The sequence below is a fragment of the Oryza glaberrima genome, chromosome 4 (assembly GCF_000147395.1).
Source record: "Oryza glaberrima chromosome 4, OglaRS2, whole genome shotgun sequence".
NCBI classification, from domain to species: domain Eukaryota; kingdom Viridiplantae; phylum Streptophyta; class Magnoliopsida; order Poales; family Poaceae; genus Oryza; species Oryza glaberrima.
In genome coordinates, this window is record NC_068329.1 from 9,015,810 (window position 1) to 9,043,127 (window position 27,318).

At 40.0% G+C, this 27,318-nt stretch overlaps 3 protein-coding genes across 3 annotated transcripts; 1 reads left to right on the plus strand and 2 right to left on the minus strand.

Moving 5' to 3' along the window:
* Positions 1 to 1,130: 1,130 nt before the first annotated feature.
* On the minus strand, positions 1,131 to 12,730 carry LOC127771019 (uncharacterized). The gene is made up of 10 exons (XM_052296817.1): positions 12,345 to 12,730; positions 11,026 to 11,248; positions 10,784 to 10,909; positions 10,622 to 10,699; positions 9,085 to 9,210; positions 8,907 to 9,005; positions 8,660 to 8,806; positions 7,687 to 7,795; positions 4,752 to 4,952; positions 1,131 to 1,805 (listed from the first exon to the last, which is right to left on the minus strand). Exons 1-10 carry the CDS (start codon positions 12,728 to 12,730, stop codon positions 1,348 to 1,350), a joined length of 1,953 nt encoding a protein of 650 aa, XP_052152777.1. The 3' UTR covers positions 1,131 to 1,347.
* A 5,598-nt stretch (positions 12,731 to 18,328) lies between these two features.
* Positions 18,329 to 24,236, plus strand: LOC127771853 (transketolase, chloroplastic-like). The gene is made up of 7 exons (XM_052297793.1): positions 18,329 to 18,777; positions 20,507 to 20,597; positions 20,695 to 20,800; positions 20,882 to 21,164; positions 21,250 to 21,398; positions 22,771 to 22,924; positions 23,026 to 24,236. Exons 1-7 carry the CDS (start codon positions 18,373 to 18,375, stop codon positions 23,980 to 23,982), a joined length of 2,145 nt encoding a protein of 714 aa, XP_052153753.1. The 5' UTR covers positions 18,329 to 18,372; the 3' UTR covers positions 23,983 to 24,236.
* Positions 24,237 to 24,979: 743 nt separating this feature from the next.
* Positions 24,980 to 26,680, minus strand: LOC127771854 (putative FBD-associated F-box protein At1g55030). The gene has a single exon (XM_052297794.1). The coding sequence runs from the start codon at positions 26,534 to 26,536 to the stop codon at positions 25,079 to 25,081; it is 1,458 nt and encodes a 485-aa protein (XP_052153754.1). The 5' UTR covers positions 26,537 to 26,680; the 3' UTR covers positions 24,980 to 25,078.
* Positions 26,681 to 27,318: the final 638 nt, after the last annotated feature.

Here is a 27,318-nt window from a genome sequence, read left to right on the forward strand (position 1 = left end):
GCTAATTGAGCTGTTTGAGTTAACTTGATTATTTTGCTACGTAGCTTTTACAGATTGTGTGCTATTACACGAAACAATTCATTCAGAACATCCTACTTTCAATGGAATTGGTTATTCTAATTTTCTTTCCTAGCTTTACTGATTTGTCATAAAAGGTATATCCGATATCTATTTTTGGATTGATTTATTTGTTAGTGATGAGTTCTAATTGTGTATTTTCTTAGAAATATCATTCTTTTAAAGTGTTCAATTCACAAAAATTAATCATCTCATGAAATTTTAGTGTTCCGGGTGCAACGCACGGGCACTTTGCTAGTTGAAACATAAAAGTATATGAACTCTATCCATACCAATACAAGAATACAAGAGTGTAGGAAGTTTATAATAGAAATATTCAAATAAAAAAACAAAAAGGATAAATAAAAGGCCTACTTTATGCCACATGGCCCATATTCAACCGTTTAGATTTGACCCAAGAATCTACGTGCATGAAACAAAGGAAAAGTTGGCCTGATTCAGATATGGACTAGGAACAAAAGGAATGTTAACATGTTCGCACGAACCTTTTCTTTAAAAGGGTAGATATAGCTAAGTGTTTCAAGAGGATGACAGCGAAGAACTTAATTGGTTTTCGACTAATATTCAGCTATTTTTACTAAAGTTCTAAACAGTACATTAGAGGTGCCAGTGCACAACTAAAGGTCTAAAGCAAGTTAAACTGCAATCTTTCGTATTAAAAACAATCTTTCCTGTACAGGACGACTATTTCTCTGATTTAATTTTAATTCCTAATTCCTAATTGTATTGGCAAAAGTAGTAGGAGCCACTTGTAATGTCCAAGGCAAAAACGACCTCTTGCTTCTTGCGCAAGTTGAAAAATCGTTTTCCAGAGGCCCATAGATGCTACTTCCTCCGTTACATATTATAAGATTTTTTAGTATTGCCCAAATTCATATAGATATTAATGAATCTAGCCACAGATTCATTAACATCTATATAAATATGGGCATGGCTAGATTCATTAACATCTATATGAATGTGGGCAATGCTAAAAAATCTTATAACCTGAAACGGAGGTTGTAGATCAGTCTTCCAAAATGACCCTAGCAGAAAAATGGGAAACATCCAAATAGACAATCAAATTAGTCGTTTGATATCGCATTATTCTCTCAAGAATGTACCAAATAAAGGGCACATTTTCAATGGAAACTACACTTGCTTCATATTGCCCAAGGTACAATCGCATTCAGCTATTTCATTACTTACGAGGGAATTGAAGTGTTCTTTATTCTGCTCCAATTATGTTTGGAGAAGGGCTCTAAACTCGGTAAGAGTGTCTTGTTTTCATTATCCTTTTTTCAATGCCACTGTATGATTGCTACTTCTCCTCATATAAAATTTATGAACTGCAGTGCACGCTAGTTTTTCAGTAAACTTGCCGTTTTTATGCTCATGCAGATCTGGATCAGTAATCAAGTTCAATTTATCTTTCTTCCTGTTGCTTGTGTAGTCCTGGATTACCCCAAGGTGCTCTTTCATGTTAGTGTGCTCCAATGTATTTTCGTTTGCCACTTGTTCTCCACCTCCAATACCCAATTTCTTTGCTGTAACAATATGCTCTGACCCCTTATTTGAACTCTTGGCACAATCTAAAGTGATGTCAGTAATGTGCTTAAATTTTTTTTGCGGGCTCCCTCCATGTCGTTTGGCATTATTTGAACTGGCAGGTTCTACTGCACTGGTGGATTTGACCATCTTTTCATTTGGTTCAGAGAGATGAATTAAGCAAGAATTGACACCTTCAGCTGCAAATGTGCAAAAGTTAAATCATTAGACTGGACTAAATCTAAAAAGACAAAATATGATCCATTACATTGAACAATAGCTAAATAAATATTGTTATAATTAAACTACTTGGGGCAAAATTCAGTAAAGTTTAAGGGATTTTGTGTCTGTCGACCAACTATGAACCATTCTTTTATATTGCATCAGCGTCCCACTAAACAGCAAATGAAGCCCTTTGGCTTCCACCAAAAAAATTGTGCCGTGCATCTGTAAAATTTTGGTGTCACTGCAGTCTGATATTTCAATACAGAAGCACTTCCTGTTTCCATAGAAGATACAAAACAAGAAAGATTTTTATGGACATAATGTTGCATTTTTGTTTTCATGTTACTTTAGATCTTTGACCTTGTTAGACTTACTTTATGGATGTCTAAATTTAATCTTCAGCAATAAAAGATGTCTAAATTTAATCAGTGATTCTTCCGGGTCCATTCTATATAACAGGATTATGGGATAGCTACCTTAAAGGAAGAGTCTGAACAGTGTGGCTCTTTCAAAGGAGATAGACTAGATGGGGCTATTATTCCCTTTTTTTTCTGCTTGACTATCACTCTCATAATACTCAACATTATATAGAAGATAAACAAGGATGGCTACAGAAAACTAAATATCTTTAGAAACTTGCAATTGAGATATATCAATAGCTGAAAGAACTGTTATCCTAGAAAACTAATTAAATATTATTGACTAAGCAATCAAACTTGATAAAAAAAACTAAGCAATCAAACTAACATTTAACAAAGGAAACTTATTGCGTACTATAGTAATGCTACAGTATCATGAACAATAGAAAGCTATAGGATCTTACCCCATATCTGCAGAACATGACAGTAAGTTCATGTTGTTACTAATATAGCAGAGCAGATCGTGTCCAGCTATCACCTTACACACTCTCTTGCTCAAGAAAACTTCAACATTCTATATTTCTATGCTTTCAATTTTTTTTACAAAGTACTAATATGCTGCCAATAATGAAAGAACAACTTGTTGAGAAATGGGAAAATGTGACGGCAAGTGTTAGCATCATTTTTGTTTCTTTTCCTTTAGTTTGCTTTCCAGTGAACTGTGGCCTTGTTGTTACTTGGCAGTCTTTTCTACTTGACCTGTAGTCTTTAGTGCTCTAAATAATATTTGTTTTACATAAAAGACCACAGATTAATATCATCAAATGCAGCCCGGCGAACTAATCATTAGGCATAATGGAAGGGAAATGCGTAATATATTATATAGACTTCCCTAGAGAATGCAAACAATGTAGCATGCATAATTGCATATTCAATTAATATGCTTTGTAGAGCTATTTATGTCAAAACATTATCATAGGATGACTAGAATATTTATACCACTTGTTATAACAGAAAATAATTCACATTCTTCACATTATTCAAAAACAACAAAAAAAATGTTGAGGACATAGTTTCCCGAATGGAAATAATCAAGCATAAAGAATAGTCAAATATTGCTCAACAGAATGATTAAATTGACTTTTTGTATGCTTTGATATTACTATTGACTGAGATTAACTAATTTCATATTTTGGCAATTATAGCCAAGCCTAGTAGGTGGTGCATTACTATGCAAGCTACATCGATACATTTAGTCAACATTAAATACACCTCACCTCTTTTCTTTCAATACATGTTATTAAATCAAAAGGATTTGTTCCTTTCAAAAAAAAAAATAGGATTTGCATCGGGACCTAAACAAAAATACTTCAGAATCATAAAGCATGGTACATATTATTAAGTTGGTGTAATATTGACAAACCTAAATTAAATAAGTTTGAGGGCTCATTATCTTATCTTCATAAGTGGGAAGTTTAAACTGACGTTTGAAAACATTTCCCACAAAATACTAGGGAATTCAGTCCCTTCTTTAATTTTCAATCACATTAGTGCATTCATTATTACAAATCTTCCATGTAAACAATCAAATATACAATTTTGTTCAGAACACACACCTTATCCCATTCAAAAGGAAAATGGAAATAACTTACTTCTCAGTATTGTGATGTAGTCATTCTCCTTGGCAAGTAAATGAAGTAGATCAGAAAAGATAAAAGCTTATTGGAGTGTAACACCACTACACATCTCATCATTGATCAGGAAAGGGAAAGTCACAACAACATTTTTTTTTTTTTTGGAAACAGAAGAGCAAAGCTCCTCCCCTATCCATTACTAGAAACATTTCAGTTCAGCTACAGGGAACCAGAAAAGCAGGAAAACATTCATTGGCAGATCACACAACAAATGGCGACATCCCACCATTCTGTGTGATCTCCACAACAACATGATACGTACTGCAAGAAACTAACTAAAGTTCAGGAATGTATGATGGAATAATCAGGACTACATATGAATCTCCAAGTCACATGCAGCACACATGGTGACCAGAGCAGCAATCAGCTTATATTTAATAGCACAAGACAAAGATGTTGTGGCGATTATAACAACAGAGAAACACTAGCATGACAAAAAATAACTAGTTAATGAGGGATTGGTTAGAGATGTTCATTTCACTTGTCAGCTTTCAAACAGAATAGTTGTTGTAATAAAGCATCCTCGATGTACATGTGCTTCAAAACCACAACATTTCTGATTTTCTTATGCTTTTAAACTTTCTATTGGTCATAAAAAGTGCATTGGGACAGGCACCAAGTGACATTTTATTATTCGCATCTAATATTTCTTAATTTAATTCGCTCCACTTTTTTCCTGTTAACTACCTCTAGTATAGGGCATTTCTTTGCTTGACTTCGCTGTTCACTGCTTTTAGTCCTTATCTTTGCTATACAAATTTTACAGCCCTGTTTAGCCATGCTATGACCTGAGTTCATTGTTGTTTTACCAATAACCTTCATACTTTTAATGCTTTCATAAGTTGTATCATGGTTTCCCATGGCCTACCTCTTGATCTCTTGATAGCCTCTGACGTGACTAATGCAATCTCAGGTTTGGTGCTTTCAATAGTTGGCATCAAGATTTTCGGTGGCCTTCCTCTTGATCGCTTGATAGTATCTGAGTTAACTGCTTCTTTGGTTATGGATTTAACAGTTCCAAGTTTCCTTTCTTCTGGCCCGATTTCAGGATCCAACCCAGAAGACATACCTTCAGATATGATGTGGCAATTAGAAATCAGGTAGATGGAGGACAAAACAATACAAATTATATAAAGCAATCTAAATTGTGAAAACGAGTTGTGTTTTATTTAAGGAAATGTTGGTTTTAGAACACCAAAATTTGGGAGGTTTAATTTCATACCACCAAAATATCTCTTTTACTTTTTATACCATCAAAATTGTTCTCCATTAATTTTTATACCACTGCCATCCACATTGTGTATTCTACAGATAGCCCTGACACCTTTACCTTCCTCATCCTACTCATTCATCCTTGTCCTTATGCTGAGTTGTGGTATGCCATCACGCCTACCTCTCGCCGGTGAACCATTGGCAAGCCCACCACCGGTGCTGTCCACCCCCACCCTCTTCTCCTCTTCTCTACACTCCCCCGTATGGCCATACCTCAGCCATTGGCACATTGCTACAAGTGATGCCACTCAGAACCTGTTAAATATGTGATCCGAATTTTAGACCTACAATATATTCGGATTAGTTTCCTAGTAGGACTCCATGTATTTTCCTATTAGGTGTCTTTCTTTTATCTCCTATATATACTCTTCTAAGCCGTACTGGAAGGGGTGGTGACGTTCCCATTGTTATTCCCCTACGTTTGTAATCAACTTCTCGATAGTGATCATTGCCGGTCGGTGCCTGTGGTTTTTTCCCGCAAGAGTTTTCCACGTAAAATTCGTGTCTCCGTTGTGCATCTATTTTCATAACAGAACCTGTGTGTCATTGCTATCTGACTCAGGCAGCCAAGCAGCACCGCATCACGAAACGGTCCAGTCAGCACTTCTACAGTGAGCTCGTCCAGGATCTCTCCTTTTCCTCCCATCTCTAATGAATGAATTGAGCACAGCATGAACCAGGCAGAGCTTTAGATCTTGTGGATGAACGGTGTTCATATGCCTTAACTGACTAGCAGGAAAGGTGGTGAAGCGTAACGAGGCAGAGGACGCAACATAGTTTGCTGAGCACACATAGGGTGATGTGCCAGGGAGTCGAGTTGTCCACAATGGTGTATTCTGCACGCATCACGTTGATCCAGACAGAGCCACGACAGGCTAGATCTGGTATTCCACATGTTTTTCTTGCCAAAAAGATATAAAAATTCAAAAATATAAAGGCCCATACTGGCTGAAGTCGTATAGAACTAAACAGAATAAAAATTTGGAGGTATACATTTAACAGCAAGACTTTGGTGGTATAAAACAAAACGAGGTGAATTTTATTGGTACAAAAGCAAATATTTCCTTCATTTAATGGTTGTAAAGTGCTCTAGAAGTATGGAACTATCGCAGTCAAACTTTCACCCAAATTATTAAACATTTACAACCAGGAATTTTGCCCAGAACATATCGATTAGTATAGTAGCCAGTTCACTGAGAACAGAAAAAAACAATAACTACAGCATCAAGTGTTGAGTGTCATTATATCAGTTTCCAAGGGAAATAAAAACAATATATGTATATATTTATAAATCAGCTGGCAGGAGCAATGCCTTGGCCATTAGAAATAAAATAAGCCTAAAGAATGTTTAGTGGTATAGGCATAACCAAAATGTAGTGTGCATATTACAGCCTAGATTTTTCGCCTACATTTCCAGGTTATGTGAACTGTTTACTGGTGATAATCTGACATTCGGAAACTAAATATAATTCAGATATCAATTCTGAAAATATAGAGAAAAGCTACACACAAAAATAACTGCAGGAAATTGTAATCTCATTCGAATACAGAAACATTGGATGACGGGCAGTGCTATTTGTGAAGCCATGACAATTGTGGATGGTTTCTGTGACAACATTATATACTAGATGAATACTCCGCCCCGTTGCTGCGGTAAATTAAGTTGTATAGTATGTAAAAATAAGCTATATTATATTTTGTAAACCAAAATAAAATGGCTTCCTATGTTTTATATAATTAACACATGATTGCAAATATAATGCAAGGTGAACATATTTTATGTAATTGATACTTATGAATTTTGAACTAAAAAACAATTGAGATTGTATGGTTTTATGAGAGAAGAAAGAAGAAATTATTTGTACCATAGATCTATCATCCAAAGGCTAAAAATAATTGGGATGATGTGGCTTCATGAGAGAAGAGAGAAATAGCATTAACTACACTTAGTGGGGATGAACTATATAAATATATAGGATATGTTACTTGTGATAAGCACATCAAGCAGCTCGCATATTATTTGAATTCCTTATTAGTTTAAAACCAAACCCAAGGACTCATGTCACCTGATTCGACATATGACTGAAACAAAAGTTTAGGACTCCACATCTGCGGCCATGTCCAGCACAGCAGCACCTTTGATCTCGACACTGCAAATTTCCCCTGTTTTATTGTTTGCTTGTTTGTTGTTTTTTTTTTATTATTTCTGCTTATGATTATCTCTAGACAACTTATTTGTCATAGATGATGCTCCCTTGTCCATGATCTTGTGCCAATTTCTGTGGTAGTTATAATTATCCACATCTACAAAAACTTAATACCTATAACCTAAAATACCCTTTTACTAATACCAAGTATTTCATTTGTCGCATGTGTAACTTGACGCTGACAGAGTACAGATTCTATGAGATAGGTTGTATTACAAATTAGTGTTCAACAGAAAGTAACATAACTGCCAAAGGCAAAGTCAATAACTGTAGGAAATGTACTAATGTGATTACCACACATAACTAATAGCTACATGAACTTACAGTTATTTGATGCCAGGCCATTAGATAGTTTCTTGCCTTTGACCGATGCTCCTACAGACTTTTTCTTTGCTTTTCCTTGTATTTTCAGTCTTTTCAGCATACTTTGAGGCTGCAATTGAAAACAATTACCAAATTCTATTCAAAGAAGCCCTGACACTTCTCAGAAATGGCCATAAAGGTAGCACAAATAGCCATGAAAGAAAAACATTTAAGAGCAACTCACACTACAGTCAATGTTATTGATAACTACTGTTAGATTGGAAATGGCATGTAAAGTATTAAAATAATATTTTCAACCAATTCTGTAGTAAATTCCATGTATGTAAATTTGCAGGAATGTCATGAGAAATCAATTGACATTTCAGTTCTAAAACTTAGGCTCAAAGAAAACCATTTGGTTTGTGCCAGAAAGCATGAAAATAGGAAGTAGAATCGAGTTACAACTTGATGGACAATGAGCCGATAAGGTCAACAAAACTTATAGACCCAACTTTACCCTTTTTTATGCTCGAAGGCTGAAGCGGAATAGCTGATACATGGACAATCGAAAAGAATGGCATAGGATAAAACAAAGAGTCGTACAAGGGCAGTGAAAGAGAAACTGTCAAAACATTGGTTATGCATGGCCAAAGGCTCTAAGACACAAGCAATTCTCAATATTAACTTGATTTATTGTGGACTCTTTGGGAAAGCTGACAAGAATTTCCAGCATCTTCCCTCAAAAAAACAATTTTCAGTATCATGAAGAGCACTGTATTGCTCATTTCAAAAGCTTCTATGGTCTCTTGAATTAAATGAGAAATAACTGGACCAGATAGTAAACTGCGTATATTTATCAAAATTGCATGCTCAACTGTGTAAGAACTAAGAACATTAAAAAGCAAGTAATGCAGATTTTTCTTTGAGAGTTAGAGGTTTTGAAGGATAATAACATAATTTTGATAAGGAAAAAACAATACAAAAAAGTAATTACCAGATCTGTGCACCTGTCAAAAGAGTACATATCAGTAACGCTTCTCCTCGGAATATAGGCATGTTTAGTGATTTGTCCAGTTTCAAGGTAGTTGATTACAGACTTGAGTGTGCGGAATACATGACGACTAACAGGATCAGTATAATACTGCACAAGAAGATAATGTTTCTTCAGAAAACATTAATCAATGTGTTCCCATATGCCAGCATATTATATCAAAAGAATCGCATGCTATATTGTAATGTACCGGGTCTTTCCTAATTCCATCATTGCACTTTCTAAATATTATTTCCTTCACCCATCCTTCTGGAAGCCCATCTGGATTAAATTCTACCATTGCAAGAATCTGTAAATAAGTCTAACAATTAGCTCTAAAAAAAGCATTACTTGCCTAATAACATAAATATTTACAGCAAATACCATACATTATCTTCAGAGCTTGTATCACACAAACCCTTTACATCACATCTGGAAATCTTCCCCTCATTAGAATAGAGCAGTACATTTTCTTTCGACAAGAACCGCATTCCAGTAGGCAGATGAACATAGAACTGCAACAACATATTTCCATGGATTTTTAGTCACATGTAATTGAAAAATAATCATATCAGATAAAAATCATTTGTCAAACTCTCAGCCTCCACCCTGAAGGGCACTACCAGCAATTCCATCCTATGTTGCACCACATGTATTTTATCTAAAGCATGGTGCAAACGATCATGAAAAGTTCCAAAGTGGCTAATATTGTATCGTGGAGATATAAAGACTCTTATTTACAGTTAAAACCTATTACAGGAAATTTGTTTTTTGCTCCAATGTGGCTAATATTGTATCATTGTGGAAGGCAAGGATTTCCTTCACAAGTCACAATCAAATGTTTTTTGTGGCTACTTTACAATATTTCTATTCTTACGCAAAACAAAATAGGCCACATAAACTGGTAGGATGATAAACCCTGCCTTGTCTATTCAAACTGATGGATTTTTTAACACGCCTTCTATTTGGCTGCCCTCTCACCTGACCTATGTAGAATTGTGGAGTGCAACTGGCTAATATTGTATCATTATGTAAAATAGGTCGCGAATCGTTGTGCCTGAAATGATCACGGTTCTGTTCGAACCCCCCTGTGATCTCGGGGATTCTTTTTCTATCCTAGAACACAACGGTGTTGTTCAGGATGTTCTTCACTCCAAACTTTTTCGGTGTTTTCTACGGTTTGTTTTCACAACTGTTATTCTGCGTCTCCCCTCGGTTTCATGTGAGAGTCATTGGCGGTGTTATGAGTAATAACGCTTGATTCGAATTTTGACAATTCTTGTATAAGTTGTTCGTTCTCATCTAAAACTCGGGATAGTTCAGACAAACAAAAGAACAGGACTCGGTATTCTAACTGGATTCAGGTGGCATAGCCAGTTGCTTGACATTTACATTCTTTTGGTTTAGCTGCTTTTTGCTGGTCTGCATGAAAGTCCAGATATAGTCTGCTTTAAGAAGAAAATGTCTGTCGGCTCAAGAATTATTTTGAATATTTTGGACAGATTCGCTGAAGGGATGACTGCAAGGAGAAGATGAGGGCTGGAGCAGCACAACTGCAGGAATTAGTGTTGTCACTCAAGACTGTGGACAATGTTCTTTGTTTGGATGATCCTCCTGTTAAAGAAAGTTGGCATGGTGTATCGATCATGTTTACGTAATAAAAGTCTGTATGACCTTGATTGCATGATGTCTTCTTCATCTTATGGTTTGTGGCCAGATGAGATCGGTTCTCGAATGCAGCACTTTGCTTTGAACTCTATGAAAGATGCATGTGGTGTACTTGTGAGAACTTTGTTATCTGTTTTTCTTAATGTAACACGGAGTAGGATTTTCCATCACTCTTAAATAATTGGGCAGTAGCTTCCACAACCGATTTTTTTAGCAGAATACACCTGATGTTAATTGAAGGACAAGGTCCAAAATTACCTTGTACATTTTTTCCATCTTCTTACCCCCAGCTCTGACTTCAATTGCCCACCCATCTGGAAGCCATGTGTGCATTCTCTGCATGTGAAAAGCAGGAAAGCACAACACAAATGGAATCAACAGTAGTACAAAAAAAATCACATCATCATGAGTACAACTTACATGAAGCTCATTGTCATCGGCGCACGCCTGAGACTCCAGCACACGCTCATCCATCTCCGAAAAAAGATAATGTAGTGTCTCCATCTTTGTAGAGAATGTGTATCCTGACACCGGGGAAGTGTAATACTGCACATAAATGATCAGGAAGCGACCAAACCTGTAACGTCTCGACCCAAATGATCTTACAAATATCAAATATCACACAGAGATATATAGGTATGGGCATATGTTAGAGTGAATACCCGGTAGATGTTGCCGTTGTCACCACAACGTACCTCCATGATCCAACCATCAGGAAGCCAATCAGGTAGTTCCTCTAAGACCTCCGCATCCTTGTCCTTCTCCTCTGCTTCATTTGCCTCCACACTCTCTTCCCCTTGCTTCTTCATTTCTTCTGCCTCAACATGCTGCTCCATTTCGTTGTCATCTAAGATGACCACCGGAGGAGGCGAGTTGTCAACCTCTCTGTAGCAGAAGAAGCAAATCCTTAGTGCAATGACTTTTCTTTGAAATGTTGAGACTAACCAGTAACCGCCATCCTTAGTAAGGAAGGAAATGCTGACCAAATGTGACCAAAAACACAGTTGTAGGAAAATAGAAACTGAGAGATCGCACCGAATAATGGGAGTATACCTCTCAGGGGCGAAGCTAGCCCTGTTCATGAGGGTTAGCCAACCCTGAAGAAATTTGAAATCCTTTAGTAAAATGTTGTTTCGATCATCGTTTACTGTGCTATGCAATGGAGCTGACCCTGACAATATTTTCGGCTGGCTTCGCCCTAATTACCTCTAATCATACACTGCTCAGATACGAAAAACCCGAAATAGCTACAAAAATCTACCTCTACTGGGTATAAATCAACTGTTTGCAATCACCATATGAGTGTATCTAGGGAACATATCCTGTGCACACAGGCATTCTCGTTTGCACACCGTGTACACCAACTAACAAATTGCACCAAACAATCTAGAAAGAATTGTACAAGTACTTTCAATAGTATTACACTTATGTGTAAAGTCTTAACCTCAAATTCATTATATTTGAGCTGTAACAAAAAAAGATAAAAATTCTAACAGTTTTAAGAGTATGACACTGTTAGAAATTTGTTTTTTTCGTTGCTCCCTATATATAATGAATTTGAATATGAGACTTTACATATAGATGTAATACTACTAAAAGTATATGTATATTTTTTTATAGATTTTTTTGGTGATATGTTTTAGTTGGTGTCCATGGTGTGTACACGAAAAAAAACTTGTGTGCATAAGATACGTTCCCGTGTATCCATCCCAAAATACACAATCAATTCATTCAGGACAGAGAGCTAGTTGCACTACACCAGAAGAATCAATATTAATGCCAGAAATCGGCTCCTAGAACCAAAATAGGAGTATGGTTCACACGAATCGCCCAATAGAGTACATAAGAACAGGGTCTGTCTAGTTTGACTCCCCACTTTTCACAACTGCTCATGTGATTATCAGTCAAGCTCACGCATAGCAAACTAGAATCACAAGTTCACCCAGAGAGCATCACTCTCTGGGAGAGAAGAGGGACGAACCTGGCGCAGCCAGACGGCGAAGCGCGGCGGCGGCGCCGCCGCCGAGGAAGTGGGGAGGAGGAAGGCTGGCCGGCTCCGAGCGGAGGAGCGCTGGAGGCCAGCCTGGAGGAGCGGCGGGGCGCCACGCCGGCCGGGGTGGACATGGGAGGGTTTGGCCTCGCCGCGCGGGGAGGCCGCTCGGCGGTGGGCGGCGGTGGGTGGCGGACTGGCAGCGAGAGCAGCGTGTGAGGCAGGAAGGAATCGGTGCGCGTCTCAATTCTCGGACGCTGGTGGTGGGGCCCACCACAACGACATGGAGGAGCCCTCGACTCTCGAGATTCCTGTACTGGAGAGCTGGCAGTGCGATCCGTCGGCTTGAATTGATATGAGGAGAGCGAAGCTGGCATCGGACGGCGCTCGTATGGTGCAGTCCACCCTGTACAGCAAAGGAGCCCGGCATCACTCTCACTCAGTTACTCCGGTCAAGGAGGTGTCGACCAAACCTAGACAGACGAAAATAAATAAATAAGCCACGGGGCCAGGGCCGTTGTTGGGGGGCACATATCCTGTGCAAAGAAACTTCACGTATGTATTCCGTGAATATCAATTAACAAATGTCATAAAAAAATTTAAAAATTGTGCACATATTTTTAATGTTATTATACCTATGTGTTATTTTAAATCCATTGTATTTTATAGTAGAAAAACAAAAGGTCCAACGGTTAGTTTTAAGGTTATAAATATGAAAAAGTACGAATTACCCCCTTAAACTATTGTGGTCGATCGATGTACCCCTAACTTAAAAACCAGACATTGTTCATCCTGAACTTTTATTACCGGACGAATTACTCCATCAACCCAATCTAAAGCGGTTTTGTTCTACGTTACGTACGCGTGATAATCTAGTTAGCATTTTATTTATTAAAATAAATGTGGGACCACATGTCGTGCTCCTATTCCCATCTTCCTCTCTCTCTCTTCTCTCTCTTGCGCGCATGGCGGGCGGGAGAGGCAGGCGAGGCGGGGCCGTGGCAGAGAATTGAGGTGGGCGGGCACAGGTCAAGCGGCGGAAACGCTCCGCCGCGTACGCGCCGCGCTCGGCTGCTTCTCGCGCCGCCGCGATGTCTTCGGTTGCCTCCACACGGAAACGCTCCCGCTCCACCTCCATGGACGGCTCCGTGCTGGTGCTCACCTCCACTGGCCTTTGCACAACGGCGTCCTCACCGTCGACGACCATCGACTGCCGACTCGCCGTGTCGCGGTAAGTGCAGCTGACCTTGATCAGTTATGTGGCGTCTTCTACGGTGCCGGCTGCTGGCACGTCCACGAACACCAAGAAACGCCTCTCCTCGTCGGCGTAGAGCTCGCCGACGTCCACCGACGCTGCCCTGCCGTCCCCGTCAATGACGCTGTCGTAGCAGCCGGAGTTGACAGACCTGACGCGCACGCCGTGGTGAGGGCAGGTGATGGCGAGGCGCGCCTCCTGCACGGTGACCGAGAGGAGCCCGCCGATGCAGGAGAACGCGTCCTGGACGACGGCCTGGTTCTCGATGAAGGAGAGCGTGCCGCCGGTTTCCTCCGCGATGGTGTGCATCGCCGCCGCGTCGTGGTCGGTGCCGAAGCCGAACGTGTGGACCGGCACGCACCGGCCGCCGGAGCGCTTGAAGGAAGGCGGCACGAGCAGACTGTAGTTCTTCGAGTTCGAGGCGCCCACCAGTCCTTCAGATTGTACGTGTCCTGGCCGTCGGAGAGAAGGATGACGCTGGCGACGCCGCCGATCTGCACGAACACGAATCGCCTGGTGGTCGTCGTTGTCGTTCGCAAGCTTGCCTCCTGTGGACACTGGGCTTGCTGGGGCTAACTGTGCTGCTGCTCATGCTGCTGCTATCCAGTACGAGGCCGGCCACGACGACGACGCTGCGCGGGAGGTTCCGCTGCTCCTGCTGCTGCTATCCACGAGGCCGGCCACGACGACGACGCTGTGCGAGAGGTTCCGCGACCACGACCTCGGCACCTTCTCCGTGCGCCTCGCCGGCTACGAGGGAACGCCCGCCGCCGCTCGAGAGAGGAAGAGTGAGTGAGAGAGAGGAAGAGGGGACAGAGGAGGTGAGAGAGTGTGACAGTGGGGCCCCACCATTTTAAAAAATAAAAATACTGATTAGATTGCCACGTGTACGTAGGATAAAACCGCTCTAGATTGGATTAGGGGGTAATTTATCCAGTATTAAAAGTTCAGGGTAAATGATGTTTGGTTTCGAGTTTGAAGGGATAATTCAGTCGATCGTGATAGTTCAGGAGGTAATTCGTACTTTTCCTTACAAATATGTTAGAATTTTGTATTTTTCTCTTTATATATGATTAATTTGAAGATGAAACTTTACACGTAAATGTAATCCTATCTCTCCTATAAAGTTCATACCCACTAACTCTTAAAACTCAACATTCAACATGCAAACATGCCACATCATCACCTACTAGCAATAATTACATATTTAACCTCATACAAGTATACAACATCATCTATAATTTATTTAATTCTGCAAATCAACATGCAAGTATATCTAGGGGCTGTTTAGATTGATTCATTTTCAACCATACCTTTTTTTTTTTGCAAAGTTGCAAAAAAACGCGTTTATTTTGTTGCCAAATTTAGTAAATACATAAGAAATCCTGCTAAAATTTTGACAATATTGTCATCTTGCCAAAATTGGGTAAGGTTTATTTTGGCAACAATCTGAACAGGCCCCTAATCATCACCACTCAACTCATTCCACAATACTTTAACAAATCTATATATCTTTTTATAATATTTAATATATACTTATCAATATATTCCACATTAAATCGTGGGTCCTCATATTTCATTACTTTTTTCTTTTTACTCCTAGCTCGATTATCGAAAAAATATATTAAAAATTGTTTAGTAATTCTCACAACAAAGCGCGGGGAATCACCTACTACTATTGAAACTACATATACATTTTTTCTAAATTTTTTTATGATATTTGTTAGTTGGTGTGTATGGAGTGTGCACAGGAAGGCTCCTGTGTATATGATGTCCCACGGTATTAATGGCATTTATTTATTTATACTATATACAATAGTGTGTGGTAGTAACGCAAGTTTAATAGTATGCTATAAACCAATTATAAAATTATGTTGAGAAGAGAGAATAACATAAATAGAAAGTGCTAGATTTGCATAAGATTCAAAATAAATGTATTAATTAGAGAAAAAGATAGAAAAGAAAAAATAGACAAAACCTTATAGTGCATATATTATGCAAATTAGCTCTAAGGTAAGTCTATAGATGATACTAGTTAGCTCTACTATTAAACTTGCTGTCAGAAAGATGGTGATCGAACAGAGAAAACATGTAATCAAAATCTATAAATGTAATGGATACATGGTTCTAAGTGGGTTGATGGTCTGATTAATGCTAGGAAATGTTAAATAATATAGCTAGGGCACTAGGCCCTGTTTTTCCTAGGCTAACATAATTTGTGCGCACACTTTTTAAACACCTTGATTGGATATAATCCATTTGAATGGTTGTACTCTATGATCTATTTGGATGGTTGTACTCTAGCTTTACAATTAAATCAGACAACCATTAGAGAACCTCTTAAGCATAGCATATAATCCTATAAATAGGATATTTATATATGCTGATCACTATGTTCTATAGGAGTATGAATAGAGCATGAAAATTCTAATTTATATCAATGAAACGGGCATTCATTTAGGATTTAGGATTAATGAAACATATTTTTATATGTGGGCTAATAAAGTTTTTCCAATTTTTAACTAATTTCAGTTTTTTTCATTTACATTATTAGTTTTAGCACTATATGATCCACTAAAAATTGTAACTTATAATTTTCTCTATATTAAATTATTTATAGCTAAATTTAAAAATATTCATGATTAAGTTATATAACTTTTCTGATTTTGAATTATCGTTCCGGATAAAGTTATTTGTAGTTTCATATTGTTATTTATATGTTTATATTTCCTTCATCATTTATGTCCAACTATACTATATGGTTTAGGATTTTAATTTATGTCAATGAATATTATTTAGAACCCGTTGCAACGCACGAGCATTATTGTTAGGCCTTGTTTAGTTGGGGAAAATTTTTAGGTTTGGTTGTCATATCGGATATACAGACACACATTTGAAGTCGTTTTGAAGTATTAAACGTAGTCTAATAACAAAACAAATTACAGATTCCGCCTGAAAACTGCGAGACGAATTTATTAAGCCTAATTAATCCGTCATTAGCAAATATTTAATGTAGCACCACATTATCAAATCATGGCGTAATTAGGCTTAAAAGATTGGTCTCGCAATTTACATGCAAACTGTTAAATTGGCTTTATTTTTTTCTATATTTAATACTCTATGCATGTGTCCCAACATTCGATGTGATGGGTGAAAGTTTTTGTTTTGGGAACTAAACAAGGCCTTAGGCTGAGTTTGAGGAGAATGTGATAGCTAAAATTGAGAAGATATGCAAAATGAGGTGAGCCATTACCACATGTTTAATTGACTATTAACTATTTTAAATTTCAAAAATAGATTAATATGATTTTTTAAACAACTTTCCTATATATTTTTTTAAAAAGCACTAAACTAGTTTGGGACACGCGGAAAAAATGTGCTTTCTCTCCTATAACCCAACGAACAAACGCAGCCTAGTCTTCAAGACTGTGTTTAGTTTCCTTCAAACTTTAAACTTTTCCATCACATCAAATATTTAGATACATGCATGAAGCATTAAATGTGGACGAAAAAAAAAACCAATTGCACAGTTTGCATATAAATTACGAGACGAATCTTTTGAACCTAATTACACCATGATTTGATAATATGGTGCTACAGTAAACATTTGCTAACGACAGATTAATTAGGTTAAATAGATTCGTCTCGCAGTTTATAGGCGAAATCTGTACTTTGTTTTGTTATTAATCTACGTTTAGTAGTTTAAATGTGTGTACATATATGTTAAATTTTTTTTTGCCAAAACAACTAAACATGTTTTTTAAAAAAAGAGTAAAGTGTACGGGCGGTTCTTAAACTTGTAGGGTATATCATCTAGGTCCCTAAACTCTCAAAATGCATATCCAAGTTCTAGAACTTGTCATAGTGTGTCATCTAGTTCCCAAATCACCACAATCCCTTTAGACATGCCACACGGATATGACATGGCATTATTTTGACCGACAATGGGACCCATTTAAATTTTTTCATTTTCTATTTTTTCTTCTTTTTTCCCTTTCTTCTCATTTCTCTGTGACCCGTGCAGAAAAAGAAAAAGGAAAAAGAAGAATGAGAAGAAAACGAAAAAGAAAAAGAAAAGAAGAGAAAAAGAAAGAAAAGGACACGTCATATCCATGTGGCATTGCCGCATTAGCGCCACGTAGGATCCTGGAGGAGATGTGTTAATTTGGGATCTAAATGATACACTTTGACAAATTCTGAGACCTATATATGCATTTTGAGAGTTTAGGGACGTATATGACACACGCTACAAAATTAAGGCCAAGTTTAGTTCCAAAATTAGGTTGTGTTTAGTTTATACTGAAGTTTAAAAGTTTGGTTGAAATTGGTACGATGTGATAGAAAAGTTGTGTCTATATAAAAGGCTTGGTGTGATGGAAAGTTGAAAGTTTGGAAAAAAACTTTGAAACTAAACAAGGCCTTATTCTTCAAACTTCCAACTTTTCCATTACATCAAAACTTCCATACACATAAACTTCTAAATTTTTCTTCACATTATTCTAATTTCAACCAAACTTACAATTTTAATGCGATCAAACACACTATGAACCGTGCACTTTACTTAAAGTAAAAAGAAAAAAACTGTGCGCTCTCCAACTACCGCAGCAACGTGTCGAGCACAGGAACACGTGTCACTTCAGTTCTTCCAATTGCTGGGGCCCACCACTGTTTACTTCTGTACAGGCAGGTGGCCATGCTGATGGCACTCCACACTCCTCGACTTTCGTAGCAGCAAGCCACGCGTGACCGAGAAGCCTCGCGGCCATGGCGACGGCGACGCAAGCTCCCACCTCGCCCGCCGCCGCGTCCGGGCGTGGCTCCGTTCTCCCCCTCCTACGTGGCCGCCCCTCCACCCGCGTCCGCCTCGCCGTTGGCCGGCGACGGCAGACCGCCCTCCGCGCGCAGCCGCCGGGGGCGGCGGAGGTGGTGGAGCAGTCGGTGAACACCATCCGGTTCCTCGCCGTGGACTCCGTGGAGAAGGCCAAGTCCGGCCACCCGGGACTCCCCATGGGGTGCGCGCCGCTGGGCCACGTCCTATTCGACGAGTTCCTCCGGTTCAACCCCAAGAACCCCTACTGGTTCGACCGCGACCGCTTCATCCTCTCCGCCGGCCATGGATGCATGCTCCAGTACGCACTGCTTCACCTCGCCGGATACGACAGCGTCACGGTGAGCTCCTCTTTTCTTGAATTTTTTGTGGGGCTTTAGGAGGGTTTTTTGGTCGAATTTTTGGAGCAGTTTGTAAATGGAAATCGATTGCCCTGGAAATATGAAACTAATGTTGGTTGTTTTGGGATTTAAATTGAAATAAGTTGAACCAAATGCGAAAGGCATCAAAGGTTGCAGAGAGATCTTTGATCCTATCGGCAATCTGTTTCAATTCTTGTACTGCTTCTTAGAAGATGGGGTATGCTTATCCCAGTCCCCTCTCTGCTTTCATGGTCCGGTTTTCTACCGGTAGTTGTGGTGCTATTTCGGCTTCTCAATTCCGGCATGAAAGCTTTCTTGGGATGATCTGAGGAATCATGTAATTTTCTGCGCACAGTAATTTTGACAATTGGTAAGCAGGCAGGGCAAACTTATATCAGCATGATTGTTTGTTCATTTCTAAATTAAGTTTCAGAGGTAAATGGATAACATATCTTAGCTGTGTGTCTTATGACAAAGCCGGAGATGTAATCCATTTCCATTATCTAAAAAAATGGATAACATAAATCCAGATGAGAATTGTCATAATCTGTAATAAGAATATATTCCAATTGTATATACTCCCTTCGGATGAAATTACTGGACGGTTTGGACTGTGCAAATGCTTGCACCTAGTTGTATTTAGCTGTCGGAAATGTCAGATAAACCTGACCAGAGGGAGTGCATGTTGATCTTGTGCACTAAATGTAATATTGATAAATTTGTAGTCTTATATTTCGTTTGGTTCTCTATTTCTCCTTTGTACACGTATCATGATTGCACCAAAGCAGCAGTGCCATCACAAGTTGGACAAGAAACAAGTTCCAGACATGTATATCTAGAGAGTTAGACTATCTCTAATGTTGAGGTGTCCAACAGTGATAAGTCATTTTAACATGTTCTCTAGCAACTGACTCACTAAGCATAACAAATGAAATAAATCTTCTCTGCATTATGCGGTTTTGGCTGTCTTCACCTGTTTTTGTTCTGTTGCTTTGTTTACTTTCTTATTGGATGTGCGATGGCTAGCAGATTAAACATCCACATCATTCATCACAGTATATTCTGGCCTTCCACTCTTTTATGTTCTGCTGAGCATTTTCAATCCTTATTCTCTAGACTGCTGGTAAGTTGGAGCAGTTGTTATCCCATCAGCTGATGACACCAAGCTCCATACATGCCATGGCAGCAACATTATTTGTTTTGATGCAAACGAATATAAAAGAAAGCAGTACATTATAGGTCATACTTTCATATTTTAGTTGTTGTAGCTTAGCACACATAAAACAAGGTTGTAGTTAACTCTAGGTTTTGTGACATTTTTACCCCCTATTGATTACCTTTACTTGTAATTAATAGCATCCAAATTACCTTGCCATTTCACCTAGCTCGTTCAATCCCATGCCTCTACACCTTAACATCAGCCCATAAATGGTCTTGCAAACAGTTCATTGACAAGAGATATGAACTTGAGTTAGGATATATTGGGGAAATTATCTCAAAGAGATGAAACATTATTTCTTTAAGAACAAAACCAACACCCTAAAACAGTATCTTAAAAAAAATTGAGATTTTATATGGTTTTCAAATTAGATGTTATATTTTTGGTGATGAATTATCATCTTTATTTGTTTAGTCAGTAAGATATTAATATTGTTCCATTAATTCCTTCTTAATTTTTTTTATTAGAGGATCATATTTGTTTGTGCAGATGGATGATCTGAAAGCTTTCCGGCAGTGGGGAAGCAGAACTCCTGGTCACCCAGAAAACTTCGAAACACCTGGTGTTGAAGTCACTACTGGTTTGCCTCTTGTACTAATTTTTAAAGTTTGCTTTATCCCCTTCTGGTGTTCTTCCGGAAAAATTACCTATCTCTAAAACCTTCTGATGTTATGCAGGTCCTCTGGGGCAGGGTTTTGCAAATGCTGTTGGCCTAGCGCTTGCTGAGAAACATCTAGCTGCCCGTTTCAATAAGCCTGATTTGAAAATCGTGGATCATCACACGTAAGTTATTCCTTTCTTGACCTAATGCACAATAGGGACAGTGGTAAGTTCTAATACAATATTGGTACTTGATGGTCTTAGGTATGTTATACTTGGGGATGGCTGCCAAATGGAAGGTGTGTCAAATGAGGCATCCTCCCTTGCTGGTCACTGGGGTCTCGGGAAACTAATTGCCTTCTACGATGACAATCATATATCAATTGATGGTAGCACAGGCATTGCTTTCACTGAAGATGCACTTGCCCGATATGAGGCACTAGGTTGGCATACTATCTGGGTGAAAAATGGTAACACAGGGTATGATGACATCCGTGCTGCAATTAAGGAAGCAAAGGCAGTCAAAGACAAGCCAACTCTTATCAAGGTGACAGCTAGTTTGCCACTTTAATTTCTTTGCTTATCATCTCGATTCAGTTTTACCAGACAGAAGGTGTTGATCTTCCATATAGGTGACTACTACTATTGGTTATGGATCCCCAAACAAAGCAAACACTTATAGTGTTCATGGTAGCGCTCTAGGTACCAAAGAAGTAGAGGCAACCAAAAACAATCTTTCTTGGCATCATGAACCTTTCCATGTTCCTGATGAGGTGAAAAGGTACATATTATTCACTACTCTACGCTTAAGCCACTGTTGGATTTAGGCTGCAGTGCTGCACATTTTCGAAGGAAAAGTAATCATAATTCATAATTTAAATATCTTTTTAGCAATCTTTTATTTTTGAGCAACCATCGTAGTTTAACAATGTAGCCAGTCTTCAGGCAATTCAAATAAGATGGTTTAATAAGAAAGTAGTGGTTTAACTGATCAATTGCAAGGTCAAGATGAATTCAAATTTATCTTCCTCAACATTTGGTGGTACACTGTAAGCATTGCCATGGGATCAATGCCCTATTTCTACTAGAATACATTAATACCACAGAACAAGAGTAGTAAAATAATAAAATCAACAGCAATGCTTCCCATCCATGATTTCTTTGGTGTGTTGCAAACTTCCTATATGTAATAGTTAAAATCGAGAATTATTTTTCAGATGTATAAATCGGGAGCATCATATGTGTGATCAATCTTGAACTGCTCTTTATCAGTAAATTTCAGACCCTTTGTTTTGTGGCATTAATAAAACAAAACGACATATTTTATTTTTTTTCCATCACAAAACCACTTGTTCTCAGTAAACTGTCAGGGGTGCACAAGCAGGCTGATACGTAAAGCATGCCACATCAGTTCATTGCGAGCTCCAGGGTGTGTGCAGGCTTACTGCATTCCTCAGTGTCATAGTTGCCCTGCACTGCCTCTTTCCTGCTTCAGTATTGCCTACTTGCTGCAGCACTAGACTTGCCATGCACCACCATCTGGAGAGGCTGCTTCAGTTGAGCTATAAAAAAAGGTTTCTTCTTGCTAACTAGAACTCTAGAAGCAATATTTCAAGAGAAGGCTTCAATGATGATTTTTTGTGTTCCTGAAATTAACTGAGAAAGTAACCCCTAAAAAGACAATGAGAGCAATCCTAGCAAAAATGCTTCAGCCTTATACAATTTCTCCAATATGTGAGAAGAAAATATCAACAAATAAATCCAAAAATTTTGAAGATAATAATTCGGTACAAAACTAATGCACAGCTGCACAAAAGTAATCTATATCACATATCTTACAAATACCCTAATCTAGGGTTTATGCTTTAAGCAGCAAATATGGGCCAACGCCAACAGGCGGAGAAGGCAAGAACGTTCCTGCTTGTAATGCAACTACCCCCTATAGCAATCACCACCCAGACATTCAGACTTATTCCGTGTGGGGAAGACCACAACAACCTGTGCTGCTAAAGTTCAAGGAGACTGATAATGTTTTTGAGGAAAAAGGAGACTGATAATGCAGTTTTGTGAAATTTATGTTTCAATTTCCATTTTTTTGTTCAAACAAACTTTGTTCTGCACGATAGTTTGGTTAATAAAATTATTCCTCACAGGCACTGGAGTCACCATATTGATGAGGGTGCTTCTCTGGAAGCTGAATGGAATAAAAAAATTGTTGAATATGAAAAGAAATATCGCCAGGAGGCTGCTGAGTTAAAGAGCATAATTTCAGGAGAACTGCCTTCCGGGTGGGACAATTCTCTTCCAGTAAGTGCTTCCCTGAATTCAAATGCCATGTCTGTTCAAATAGCAGGTGTAAAAATGATGCATATGTTTTTCTTTTCACTGTTCTTTTATCTGTTTTGCAGAAATATACTCCTGAAAATCCTGCTGATGCTACAAGGAACTTATCTCAACAATGCTTGAATGCTCTTGCTAAAGCAATACCTGGATTTCTTGGAGGTAGTGCCGATCTCGCAACATCAAATATGACATTACTAAAAATGTTTGGTGATTTTCAAAAAGACACACCTGAAGAAAGAAACATCCGTTTTGGTGTGAGAGAGCATGCAATGGGTGCCATTTCCAACGGCATTGCATTGCACAGTCCTGGACTAATACCTTACTGTGCAACATTCTTTGTGTTTACTGACTATATGAGAGCTGCCATACGTCTTTCGGCCTTATGTGGATCAAGGGTGATCTTTGTAATGACTCATGATTCAATTGGCCTTGGAGAAGATGGGCCAACACATCAGCCTGTTGAACAGTTATTCAGCCTCCGCGCCATGCCAAACATACTAATGCTTCGACCTGCAGATGGAAACGAGACTTCTGGAGCTTACAAGATTGCAGTTCTTAATAGGCAAAGGCCCTCTGTCCTTGCCCTTTCTAGGCAGAAGCTTCAACAGCTGAAAGGAACATCAGCGGAAGGCGTTGCCAAGGGAGGATACATTATTTCTGATAATTCATCAGGAAACAAACCAGATATCATTCTCATCGGCACTGGTTCTGAACTTGAGATTGTAGAAAAAGCCGCAGATGAGCTGAGGAAAGATGGGAAGACTGTACGAGTAGTTTCACTGGTTTGCTGGGAATTGTTTGAGGAGCAGTCGGAGAAATACAAGGAGAGTGTTTTTCCAAGTGAAGTAACTTCTAGGATCAGCGTCGAGGCTGGGGTCACATTTGGATGGGAGAAATATATCGGAGAAAAAGGTAAAGCTATTGGTGTTGACCGTTTTGGTTCTAGTGCGCCTGCTGGGAAAATATACAAGGAGCTTGGTTTGACAGTGGAAAATGTCATTGCAACGGCCAAGTCACTGTGAAGTATCGTTTGCTTTAATGAGCATATATATAGGAATGCCAGTTTCAATAATATATTGGATTTGAATAAAGCGGCAGGCTTTCAAGTAGTTTGTGCTTGAGGAGTCCGTGTTTAGGCTTTCTGAGTGTACTTTTTTTTTGAACGAACCAGTCAGTGTAAGGCACTTTACATGCTGTTTCAATTCACTCTTGAATTTTGCCGTTGCACTTGGGAGCATTGAGAGTTTATTAGTCGGGGCCGGCCCATGAACTGCCATTACTATGTTGTTGCAGAATAAAATGTTGATGGCATTATCAGATTCATTATCGGCTTTTTATCAAGTTATAATGGTATGGTTCCGATTTTTCTAATTTATTAAGCCTAGTTAATCCGTTATTAATAAATGTTTACTGTAGCATCACATTATCAAATTATGACGCAATTAGGCTTAAAAGATTTGTCAAAGATTCGTCTCGCAATTTACACGTAATTTGTGTAATTAATTTTTTTCTATATTTAATATCTCATGCATGTGTCTAAACATACGATGTGATAGATTTGGGAACTAAATAGAGCCTTACGTTGCACGGTTTCTGAATCCTTCTGCTGTTCTGCAAGGCTTGCAGTTTGCGGAGAATTGAAGAACATGCAATGGCATGGATGAACGTAAGTATTTTTAGGGGATTATTCTCGATATGACCTGACCGCGTAGATTTTCTGAATCCTTCTGCTGTTCTGCAAGACTCGCAGTTTTGCAGAGTATTCAAGAACAGGCAATGGAATAGTTGAAAGGGATGAATCAACGAACAAAGCGGCAACATTTATCCATGTACTCTATTTTCTGTAAGGTCTTCTGCCGTATTCTAAACATGATACTGTAATTGGCACCATGCTTTATACATGAGCAGTAGGAACATTCCAGTAGACGATGTTAAAATACAGATTATAATGCAGATCAAAGTAACACAACATCGTCAATCATGTCGTGCACGTCATTATTGTATATAAAAACGCAGTTATTCTTTATTTCCTCAGGCACAAAACCTTACAAAATTGAAAGCAAATTTTCACCATCTAAATGATCAGTACCGACCTTTTAAACTGAAGCAAAAAAAAAATCATAATAATGTACAAGAGACTATAGCGCGTTTGTTGGCACGCCAGTATTTAAGCTCGTTGGTCAACTTCAATTGACGATCTGCCGTGGTTTTAGCTGGTAGGGTAACGAAGAATTGCTCCAAAGATGTTGCCTTGGATAGAAGATACTTTGCGAGCAATCTCTCGTTGGGCTTCCCTTTGTAGTTGTGCAATTTGATCTTCCTCAGCTTGTGCAAGCACTCGATGTTGCTCTCCCACAAGCTCAGCGGCACACGCACACCTTGGTTATCATCCGAGGCGCCGCCGTCCTCCTCCTCCTCCTCCTCGGAGTCGTAGTCGTCGTCGGAGTCGACGCCGAGGTAGTATGGCTTTGCAGGCTGAGGACGGAGAGGGAACAGCGAGAGCACGTCGAGCTCCGGCGTGTTGCGGAGCAATGTGGAGACTGAGCGGATGGTCTGGTCGTCCTTGAGGAGGCCCTTGAGCGCGAGCTGCCGGAGGTGGGGATGGTGGCGGAGGGCGCGCGTGAAGGCGCCGCTGTGGTACGCCATCGCCGGGCGGAGGTGGAGGTGGAGGAAGGTGAGGATGGCGCACCGGGTGATGAGCTTCGTGATGGGCACGACGGCGGGGGCGGATTTCCCGACGAGGCTCTCGCAGATGTCGATCGTCATGGCCAGGACGTTGGTGCAGTCGGCGATCATCAAGAAGTTCTCGCCGGCGGGAAGGCCGCCCTTGTAGCGCAGTGTCCGGAGGCGTTGGGTGTGGAGCACGACGTGGGCGGCGTTGTGGCAGCAGATCATGGCGAAGCTCTCGAGGCGCGGGCTGGCAACGACGAGGTCCGCCACGCTGGGGCACTGCTCCAGCGTCAGGTCGGCGAGGTTCGGGCAGCCGGAGACGAGCTGCTGCACCGCCTCGTCCGTCGTCGCCATGATCCTCTTGAGGGAGAGGATCTCCAGCGACGGCATGGAGACGCCGCCCTCCGGCACGTCGAGCTGGAAGTTGGTGAGCCGCAGGCGGCGCAGCGTGTCGCACCGGAAGATGTGTGGCGGCGTGGCGGTGAACGAGCCGCGCATGGAGTCGTCGAAGTCGGCGGAGGCATCGGGGTGGCGGCGGAAGGGGCAGAGCTTGCGGTTGGAGCAGTCCCCGTGCCTGAGCTTGACGTCGAACTCCTGGAGGCCGGCGGCGGTGGCGGTGGCGACCGCCTGGTGGAGCGCGTCGTGCGGCGGCCAGAGATCGACGAGCCGGAGCGTGCGGATGGGCGCCGCCGAGTTCTTGGCGACGATGGCGCTTGAGATCTGGTCGCTCTCGGGGTCGACGAGGTCGACGACGGGGACGGCTGCGTGGATGTGGCGCCACCGGTGGGACAGCGCGGCGGTGCTAGCCGCGTCGACGGAGCCGAGGTGAGAGAGGACGCGCACTAGTATTCCGTCCGGGAGAGCGCTCAGCCGGTCGTGTCGGTGCCTGCCGGTCGTCGTCGCCATATTGTCGGCGTCGTCTCTTGACGGCGTCGTAGATTGGTTTGTGGCGTCGGCTGTCGTCGCAGTTAGGTGCTATTTATGCCGATTAGGCGCCGCCCGTGCCCGAGTTTGTTTCTTCCTTTATAGTTCTAGTCGGTTTTAGCAAAAATCGGGGCAGGTACCACCTCGATTCCGTCTCGATCATTGGGGAGCGTATTTCAACGGGACTCCCTCATTCCAAATTAAATAAGACCCAGATGGTACTAAAATTTTTAATCACATCAGATGTTTTTTAATCACATAAGATGTTTGTGACACTAATTATAAATATTAAACGTAGACTATTAATAAAACTCATCCATAATCTTGGACTAATTTACGAGACGAATCTATTGAGCCTAATTAATCCATAATTAACCTATATGATGCTACAGTAAACATTCTCTAATTATGGATTAATTAGGCTTAAAAAAATTGTCTCGCAAATTAGCTTTCATTTATGTAATTAGTTTTGTAAGTAGTCTATATTTAATACTCTAAATTAGTATTTAAATACAGAGACTAAAGTTAAGTCTCTGGATCCAAACACCACCTCAATCTCGTACGAGATTCTAATACTAAAAATATATACGTATTTAGATCCGTAGTACAGTAGTAGTACTGGATATGAATAAACCAATCTCGTACGGTATCGTCGTACTATAAATTTACGTGTTCAGATTTATAATACTATAATGTTCACATCTTATATAAGATTGGTTTATTTAGGACGGAGAGGGAGTATGTTTCAGCAAATCCAGATTCCG

Excerpts from the sequence above, each read along its gene's own strand:
- LOC127771019 (XM_052296817.1), bottom strand. The coding sequence starts at position 12,730 with ATGCCAGCTTCGCTCTCCTCATATCAATTCAAGCCGACGGATCGCACT. Across the intron at positions 10,910-11,025 it reads ACAACGGCAACATCTACCGG|TATTACACTTCCCCGGTGTC; the intron begins GTATTCACTCTA and ends ATTTATGTGCAG. Across the intron at positions 9,006-9,084 it reads ATACAAGCTCTGAAGATAAT|ATTCTTGCAATGGTAGAATT; the intron begins GTATGGTATTTG and ends ACTTATTTACAG.
- LOC127771853 (XM_052297793.1), top strand. The coding sequence starts at position 18,373 with ATGGCGACGGCGACGCAAGCTCCCACCTCGCCCGCCGCCGCGTCCGGG. Across the intron at positions 18,778-20,506 it reads CCGGATACGACAGCGTCACG|ATGGATGATCTGAAAGCTTT; the intron begins GTGAGCTCCTCT and ends TTGTTTGTGCAG. Across the intron at positions 21,165-21,249 it reads ACAAGCCAACTCTTATCAAG|GTGACTACTACTATTGGTTA; the intron begins GTGACAGCTAGT and ends TCTTCCATATAG.
- LOC127771854 (XM_052297794.1), bottom strand. The coding sequence starts at position 26,536 with ATGGCGACGACGACCGGCAGGCACCGACACGACCGGCTGAGCGCTCTC.